At 43.8% G+C, this 9,093-nt stretch overlaps 3 protein-coding genes across 3 annotated transcripts; all 3 read left to right on the top strand.

Annotated features, from left to right (window-relative positions):
- The first annotated feature begins 370 nt into the window (after positions 1–370).
- On the top strand, positions 371–2,071 carry LOC101755772 (phosphoglycerate mutase-like protein 4). Its single transcript, XM_004978554.3, has 6 exons — positions 371–628; positions 746–796; positions 869–985; positions 1,068–1,193; positions 1,318–1,393; positions 1,491–2,071. The coding sequence occupies exons 1-6, from the start codon at positions 536–538 to the stop codon at positions 1,877–1,879; spliced, it is 852 nt and encodes a 283-aa protein (XP_004978611.1). The 5' UTR covers positions 371–535; the 3' UTR covers positions 1,880–2,071.
- A 1,139-nt stretch (positions 2,072–3,210) lies between these two features.
- On the top strand, positions 3,211–4,250 carry LOC101774026 (phosphoglycerate mutase-like protein 4). Its single transcript, XM_014805608.1, has 3 exons — positions 3,211–3,303; positions 3,916–4,047; positions 4,164–4,250. Exons 1-3 carry the CDS (start codon positions 3,211–3,213, stop codon positions 4,248–4,250), a joined length of 312 nt encoding a protein of 103 aa, XP_014661094.1.
- Positions 3,706–8,411, top strand: LOC111258245. Its single transcript, XM_022829258.1, has 3 exons — positions 3,706–3,809; positions 3,916–4,047; positions 4,164–8,411. The coding sequence occupies exon 3, from the start codon at positions 6,094–6,096 to the stop codon at positions 7,021–7,023; it is 930 nt and encodes a 309-aa protein (XP_022684993.1). The 5' UTR covers positions 3,706–3,809; positions 3,916–4,047; positions 4,164–6,093; the 3' UTR covers positions 7,024–8,411.
- Positions 8,412–9,093: the final 682 nt, after the last annotated feature.

The following is a 9,093-nucleotide window of genomic DNA, read 5'->3' as shown; positions in this document are numbered from 1 at the left end:
ACCAAGATGAGATTACAGTCAACTCTGAGAAATATTAAGAACGCAGATGACAAGTGGATGGGGGTAATTATATAGCACAGGGTATCTTGATGTGGATGGGGGTAATTATATAGCACAGGGTATCTTGATGGAGAAGAAAGTGGATAGCTTCTTTAATTTGGTCCGCCGACCAGCTTAGTTGGCCACGTACTTGCTGGAGAAGCCGAACCTGCTGTTGGAATGGGTGTTGTTGCTCAAATTGCTCTTGAAACCAAACTAAACCAAAATTGCTCTCGAAACCAAACCAAATCAAACCGTGTTTCTAATTTATTAGTCAACTAGCAGGTCGCCATCTTTCCATCTTCAAAACGTACACGAATTATAATCTACTCTCTGGCCTCTCTGGCCTCCTATGAAGTCGCCCCAGATGGCCAATCATATAGCACAAGAGAGCAGAGAGGTTCCAGATTTCAAGGAACCTCTGCAAGCCAGCTAGAGCAAGACCATCCATCTCCCCTTCGTTCCCTCTGCAGCAATAACGCCGGCCGATCGATCAATGGCACCTGCATCGCCGCATGGCGAGCACTTCGCGGAGGTGGTGTTGGTGCGCCATGGACAGACGGATTGGAACGTCTCCCGCATCATTCAGGTCGCTTCTTCTTCATCCTGTCCTGTCACAGCTTGCTACTTATCGCATCACTTAGATATGATTCTCCCTCTGCGATGCAATACAACATGTGTTAAGGCTTATTTTAAGTTTCAACAGGGACGGATCGATCAGGAGCTGAACGAAACTGGTAGGCAGCAAGCTGCCAAGGTACGCCATACTTTGTGAGATCGTCATGACTTGAGATATGTACGTGATTCTGATTTTGTTCAAACCCTCAAGGTTGCCCGTCGTCTGTCGGAAGAAGCCAAGCCAGCTGCCGTCTACTCCTCTGACTTGAAGCGTGCTTCCGAGACTGCGCAAACGATCGCAGAGCATTGCTGCGTATCTGATTCTGATGTATGAACATTCTTTGAATACTAGTAATAGTTTGTGCTAATTTTTCTCGCTTCATGAATAAATGGGCTGCTGTTTGTTTCAGCTGGTGATTGATCGGGCACTGACGGAAAGGCACATGGGATTGTTCCAAGGTTGGACCATTGACGATGCCAAGAGATCTGAAGCTTACAAGGCTTTCGCATGCGGTGGCAGAGACCAAGAAATACCTGTAACTAATTTCCATTCTCCTCTCAAAGTTGTACTTAGTCTTAGTCGAAGTAAAAGCTAGGCTTAGGCATGCTTTTCCCCTGTTGGTTGCTATATATTACTCACTAGTCATCTCCTTTGGACAGGGTGGCGGGGAGAGTCTTGATCAACTTTCTGAGCGTTGTGTTTCCCGCTTGAACGAAATCGCCAAGAAGCACAAGGGTAAGCACTAATCCACATAGTAATTTCTTGTGCTCTCTATATGGTCAAAACTTGCACCTGGTGGTGAATTTCAAGCTGTCGCGTGTTGCGTTAAAAGGTGAGCGGGTGGTCGTCGTCTCCCATGAGGCAGTCATAGAGGAAATCTGCAGGCACGCCGATCCAACGATCTCGGTTGGCAAGAAAATTCCTAACACCTCAATCAGCGTTGTCCATATCTCCGGTTCCGATGGCCGTTGGATCCTGGAGAAGTTCGGGGACGCCGGACACCTCACCGGAGATGGCTTCCCGCATAGTGCATTTGGTGATGGTTGGATGCGGCTTGAGGGCTACAACCCCGCCATTCAACGGCCACAATGCCGCTTGCCGCGGCGTTTTGAGGTTCTTCAATTCGTGCCGCGTCCACCGTCTCTGCCCTCACGCCGCGGCCGCCGACCGCCTCCGCCTCTCCGTGTTTTTACATTGCATTTTCTTGGGCGTGTGGTCTAGTATAAATGTCATGAACTTGATGTATCATCACTCTGCAACCGTGTTTCGTTTGCTTGGCTGAATAGCAATCATCAGCATTCTGGTACAACAAACTTGGAAGACTTTTAGACTTGGAGCAGAAACCAATTAACGCGCTGTTGCTCTTCCCGTGTTTCTTTCTAACTTAAATAAACCAAGACGAGATTACAGTCAACTATGAGAAATATTAAGAACACATATGACAAGTGGACGGGGTAATTATATATATAGGACAAGAGAGGTGGTTGTGATTCCAGCCTTCCGGATGCTGCCCCTGGTGGAAAATGCGACTTTAGTCCAGGTTGGATAGGGCCATAGATCACGAAAATCCTACCGGGACTAAGTTTTCGAGATAAAAGGGGAGGTCCTTTAGTCATGAGTCATTCACCCGGGACTAAAGACGTCCTTTAGTCCCGGTTGGTATTACCAACCCGGACTAAAAAGGTAAAAAATAAAAAAAAATGGGCCTCCGCCTGCCGCCACTGCCTCGGCTCCGCCACTGCTCGCCTCCGCCAGTCGCCGCCCGCCTCCGCTCCGCCACCGACAACCTCGGCTCCGCCTTCACCTGCCGCCACCCACCTCTGTCCACCTCCGCTCCGCCCTCGCCCACTGCAGCCTGCCCGGCACCGCTCGGCCACCCGCTGCCCAGCCGCATTAGCTCATGGGGACACCTCTAGCTGGTCGACACCGCTCCCCCGCGCGCCACTACCCTGCCCTCGCCCCGTTGTCGCTCACTACTAGTGAGGGGCGAGCAGAGGGGGAAGGGGAGGGGCAGCAGAGGGGGATGGGGTGGCGGCAGCGCAGAGAGGAGAGTGGAGGAGAGGAGGTGCCAGTGAATAAGGAGTAGAGAGGAGAGGAGGCGTCGGTGGATAAGAAGTGGAGAGGAGTGTTGTGCGAGGATAAGGAAGGAAGGATGTGAGGAGAAAGATAACGTGGAAAGAGAAGGAGGCGCGTGAAGGGCGTTTTGTTCCGGTTGAAGCTACCAACCGGGACTAAAGCCCCCTTGCCCCGGTTGGTCTATTCAACCGGAACAAAAGATTTAGTCCCAGTTGGAATTACCAACTGGGACAAAGGGGTGGCATCGGTACCAGATCTTTTAGCAGTTACAACCAGGACTAAAGGGGAGGCTTTAGTCCCAGTTGGTCTTTACAACCGGGACTAAAGCCCCTTCCGTCGGTAGCCTTCGGTGCATCATTTTTGACCCGGGACTAAAGACACTTTAGTCTCGGATCCAAAGTCAATTGGAACAAAAGCACCTGGATGGAAGGTCCGTCCCTCTCCTCTTCACTGCAGCGGCTAGCGCCCATCGAGCAATGTCACCTGCATCGCAGGACGGCGAGAACTTCGCGGAGGTGGTGGTGGTGCGGCATGAAGAGACGTCGTGGAACGCCTCCCGCATCATTCAGGTCAGTTCTCTCCCTGTCCTTCTCCACCTGCAATTTGTACCGAGGAAGAAGGAAAAAGAGAATCCTCCTTTTTTCCGGATGATTCGATCTTTTCAAAACTGTTTTGTGATTTCAATGATTATGCTTGAAATGGCTCCTCCAGTTGAATCAGGTGCTTGTTGCTAACAGTATCAGCAATTCAGACTTCAGTATAGAAGTCCCTTCTCACCATTGTTCCATTAGTTTTCTCCTCCTTCACGAGGCTCGGTATTCAACTCTTTATGGATCCGGAGCTGAATGAGACTGGTACTCCGTAGGCAGCAAGCTATCATGGTAGTTATACTTTGTGCGGTTATGTCTCGGAATCATGCTTTTACGTGGTTCTGATTTTATCAATTATTAAAAAAAACCTGAAGCTTGCCCGTCGGTTGTCCAAAGAAGCCAAGCCAGCTGCTGTGTACTCCTCTGATTTGAAGCGCGCTGCCGAGACTGCACAAACTATCGCAATAGCTTGCCATGTACCCAATGTACGAATCCTCTGGGACAACTTGAATTACTGCTTGTCATGTCTCCATAATGTATGCTAATTTTTCGAATTGCTGTTTTAAATAAATTAACTACTGTTTGTTTCAGCTGGTGTTTGATCAGTCACTGAGAGAAAGGCACATGGGAGATCTCCACGGTTTGAAGTTTGATGATGCCGTCAGTACCAAGCCTGAAGCTTACAAGGCTTTCTCATCAGATGACAGAAACCAAGAAATTCCTGTAACTACCTTCCATTCTCCTCCCAAAGCTACCTTGAATCCTTCTGAATCAGTGACAGTCATTTTTCCTTGTGGTTGTTGTATACTAGTTATCTAATCCGTTCATTTTTTTGGTAGGTTGGTGGGGAGAGTCTTGATCAACTTTCCAAGCGCTGTGTTTCCTACTTGAACATGATAGCTGACAAGCACAAGGGTAAGCAATGATCTGATATAGGAGGAAAACGTTGGATGATTTTACCTTTGGAGGGTATTTGAGTTATGTGCTTCATGTAAGGGCATTCTGGATATTTTCCGGATGCCTATATATATGAGAGATGGCTGGTTGGGGTAGCCATCCCTTTGCTTGTTTTGGTGGGGGTTTTCTCATTTGCTTTGTGAGAGCCTTTGGCAGAGGGAGAGAGGTGTGAGTTGATCTTTTTGTCATCCTAGTTTGGATTGTGCTTAGGAGTGGCTAGTAACCGAACATGGTGGAGTAATCCAAAGATCAATTTTATGCCATATTGTTCCATCCTCTTTGAATCTAAAATTTATCTTTCTCGGTATTTTTGGAGGTATTTTTGGGGATTTTGCGTTCTTCGCGTTTGAGCCCAAATCCCGTGAGATTTGTTAGGAGAAATTGTTGCTATGACCCGTGTGAGCATCTATAATGTGATCTCCCTCAAATCCCTCACAAATTTGGCTTGAATTTTGAGATTCCCCGAAAATCCCCTTTCTTATGCCCTTCCCAAATCCTTTGAATCTAGTGACCAATTCTTGGGCTTTTCAACTTGATCCTTTGGAAAATACCTTTGGTATGTTGTTGTGAGTCTATGGTTTAAATTTTCTAATTTTTGGAGGTCGTTTGATCGAGTTTCAGATTTTTCCAACTTCCTCACGAAGGCTGTTTTCAAGAGTTTTGCAATTTTCCAAAGGTTTTCCGGAAATTTTCGAAAGTCCGGAAGTTTCCGAAGGATTTTCCGGAATTTTCCAAACTTTAGTGTTGGTTTTCAAATTTCTTCTTCCGATACTTGTTTGGGCTCTTTCTTGCTTCCACTAGTCTCAAATTGGGTTCCTAGCAATATTCCTAGGTCCATTAGCTCCTGCATAGCTAAGGGGACTTGATATTGCTAGAAGAGAGTTTTGTGGATTAGGTTGGGACTTTAGTCGAGATTCTTTGAGAAAATTTGAATCAGCTCCCATTCACCTCCCCTCTGGTCATCTTTTCGGTCCTTCAATTGGTATTAGAGCTTGGTTAAGAATCACACAACTTTAATCAGCTTTGTGATCCACGGGGCGACAAGGTAAAGAGCGCTTTTGCTTGCGGATTTGGTTTTCACGATTTGAGCTTGTTTTTGGCTAATCCTAACCGGTGCTTTGAGTTTTGGCACCAAGCTCTTGTTCTATTGGTTCTTTGTCCCTAGGTGGTGTGGTCACATCAAAGCAGAAAGAAGCGGGATGATCTAAACAAGGATGATGAAGTGATGGCATTGATGCGTCTTTTGATGGATGAGATGCCTCAAGAAGATGATCTCCAACGCAAGCTTCACAAGATGAGTAGAGGTAAACTCTCCCAAGGTATAATTGGTTTGTTCACTTGCCTTTGTGCTCATGGCGAGACGATTGCTAAGCTTAAGAAAAATTTGGACATGTCTAGACTTGATAATGTGAATGCTTTAATTTCATGCAAGTCTAGCTTACCTCTACCATGCAAATCTTGTGATGTTTTGCACATTGAAAATGAGAAACTAAAAAGAGATGTTTATCTTGGTGACAAGCAACTTGAATCTTGTAGAAGACTACTTGATGAGCTCTCAATTGATTATGATGCTTTAAAATCTAAAAATGCAATGTTGAAATCCAATACCTCTATGCCATGTAATTCATGTGTTGCTTTGAATAATGATCTTGATAAGACTAGGATGAAATTGCTCTTTTGAAGTCTAATGCTTCTTTGCCATGTGTTTCATATGAGTCTTTGTTTGCTGAAATTAATGACTTAAAATTGACTCATACCACATGTGTTGAACAAATTGAGCATGCTAGGGTTGAAATTTGTGAAATAAAGTCTATGCCTTGTAGCATGTGCTCTTTGGTTCTTGATGATGATGCTTGCCTTACTTCTTGTGATAATCATGATATCGTGCGTGATGTGAATGATGATGATTGTTCATGCGGTCTTATTTGCACATCATGCATTGAATTGGAAAATGAAGTTTTAACTTTGAAGCAAATGCGCGATGATATGAGTGCCAAGTTGGTTGAGCGCAATGAGATGAGTGCCAACCTTGAGAAAGAAAATAAACTCTTGCGTACTACATATGCTAAGTGTATTGAAAAGGAGATGGATAATTTGAGAAATGCTCCATGTGGTACTTGTGATCGTCTCAAACATGAAAATGAGGTTTTAGCCACAAGATGCAAGATTCTTAGTGCTAAGTCTTTTGATTCTTGCAATTCTTATCACTCCGATGTTGGTGTTTCCAAAATTGCTTCTTCCCAACTGGAGTTGCTTTCTTCTATTGAGCGTGAGTCTTTGGATGCTAGTACTTGTGCTAGTGCTTTGGATAGCTCTTCTATAGCTACTCTTAAGCTTGTTGCTTCTTCCAGTATTGCTCAAGATAATTCAAGTGGCAAGGGTGCTTCTCACACTTTTGTAACTCATACTCCCAAACCAAAGTTTCATTGCACCTTTTGTAAGATGGGCATACCATTGAGTTTTGTTTTCGCCATATCAAGCATGAGCGATGTGTGCGTGCCAAAGCTTTTAGAAAGCCATGTAGCCTTTCCCATGGCACGTGTGAACCTAATGTTGGGCACCAAGTCAAATGGTGTTGTTGATGCTTTTTGCTCTAAGTCCCAAGGGATTTCTCACTTGAATGAGAATGATGATTCATCCTCTCGGACCGTGCCTACAAAAAGGCCTTTGTACCATTGCTCCTATTATGAGAAAGATGGGCATCAAGATAGCTTTTGTTATCGTCATGCAAGACAAATGTGACGAACTCGTGTTTCTAGGCCTTTGGTTGTTCATAGCCCATCTCATGGCATGAGCACTTGTGAGCCTAGTAAGAAGCCACATTTCATTGATGGGTTTTATGACTACTTTTCTAGTGAGTTAGGTCATGCTCGTGGACATGCTTCTAGTTATTCTTATGTTGGTCCACGCCATGGTTCTCATGGTGCTTGTGTTGGTTCTTCTCTTAAGACCCCGGGGGATCATTGTCTTTTTGCTAGTGGTAGCACTCGTTCTTCTTCTCAAGTTGCTTCTTTGAGGCATGGTTCCAAGGGTATTTCAAAATCATCTCATTTGAACCGGCATTTGCATCATGCTAACCCACATGATAAGTTGAGTGCATCTTTTACCCGTGTGACTAAGTTTTGGATTCCCAAGTATATGCTTACTAACCCTTTGGGATGCAAGACTCGGTCTTCTTTGTCCCCTCATGTGTAGGTATGGGGATGCAGGTGGAGGACATGAGCTCGAAGGGACTTGATCTTTTGCTTGAGGTGATCAAGACTTGATGGCTCTCCACACTGTTTGGATGTACACTTGTATAGTGAGTTTTTCCTTTCGTGTATACTATTCACTTGTGGACTCTTTTGCAAGTTTTATACTTGTATCATGCTGTGAATATACCATGGTAGGCTAGCCACCTATTCATGTTAGCATGTGTGATCTTCATGTGTATCTTGTCATGCTAGCTTTTTAATATATCTTGGTGGATGATTCACATGAACATCGTACCATGCTTTTGCTTAGTCTTTGTATTGGGTATGGTATATTGTTCATTTGGTATCATTTTAGCTTAGTATCTTTGTATAATCCTTCGCACCTTGTTGACATGTTTGCTTGCCCAATCTTTTATTCATAAATGTAGAATCATGTTGCAATGCTCTAATTCCTCTCATTGGTATCATCATTGCTTTGTGTGACATGAATTGAGCTTTATTTTGTTTTTGGGCTTCCCTTATCTTTAGGTTGCATTTTCTCTTCTTTTTTTATTGGAGTTAGAACTTTTCTTTTACCCCTTCTTTTTCTAGCTTTTCTTTGCTAGGTGTCTTTGGTTGAGGGGGAGTTCAGCTTCATTCGAGGGGGAGTTTGGACCAAGGACTTGCTTTGATTTTTGATATCCGCTTTTGATCTTTTAATTGTTATCACATTTGATCTTTCAATTGGATTCCATCTTCTTCAAGTGATATCAATTTTTGATCCTTCAATTGGTATCCTTTCTATGGTACTCAATTGGGATCCTTGGCAGTTTTTCTTTGGCAACGGAGCTTTTCCTAGATTGGTTTGACCCTCATGAACTTTCTTGATTTTGAGCTGAGCCCCATCTCTTTTAGCATTGCATTGCATTTATATCATATTGCACCTTGTACACTTTGAACTAGATGAGCTTCTCCTATATATCCTTAGCATTTCCTTATGCTATTTGTGAGCTAGTGCATTGGTTGGTGATTGTGTAGCAATGTGCAGCATATTCTCTTGATGATATTGTCATATAACCATGTTGAGCTAAATGCTTTTCTGAATCAAATGTTAATCTTGAATAATGAATTCTGAAATGCTTATCACCCCTGACTAGCTACCTATTTATGCATTGCTCTTGCTTGAATGCTAGCTCCATGTTTAGCTTCTACTTGGAATCTATGTTCTTTTCAATTGGATCAAAGATTTAGGTATCATTGCAAATATTTAGCCCATAATGCATTCCTTGGGGAAGCATGGATTCTTTGTGCCGCAAAGGCACTTCATGTAACTTGTTTAATGTGAATGATGAAAAATTATGATAAGAAAAATTCAGTAATTCACCAAGTTTTTGTGCTTAATGTTGATATCCTTGCTTGCTTAGTTGTTACATGATGTCTACCAAAAAGAAGTAGGCACATGGTTTCAACAAGCCTTGACATGACTTGTGATGCATATGTGGGTGTTTGCAATGATCTCTTGTTGAGAATGTATCTTCCTTGTATGAGCTCTGATGGCCTAGTTTGCTTCTTGCTTGAATGACATGACTAGATACTTGCTCATGGTGGTGATACTTTTTATAAACTGCAAAACTTGTCA

The sequence above is a fragment of the Setaria italica genome, chromosome VIII (genome assembly GCF_000263155.2).
Source record: "Setaria italica strain Yugu1 chromosome VIII, Setaria_italica_v2.0, whole genome shotgun sequence".
Lineage (NCBI taxonomy): Eukaryota > Viridiplantae > Streptophyta > Magnoliopsida > Poales > Poaceae > Setaria > Setaria italica.
This window is presented reverse-complemented; position numbering and strand designations above follow the sequence as displayed.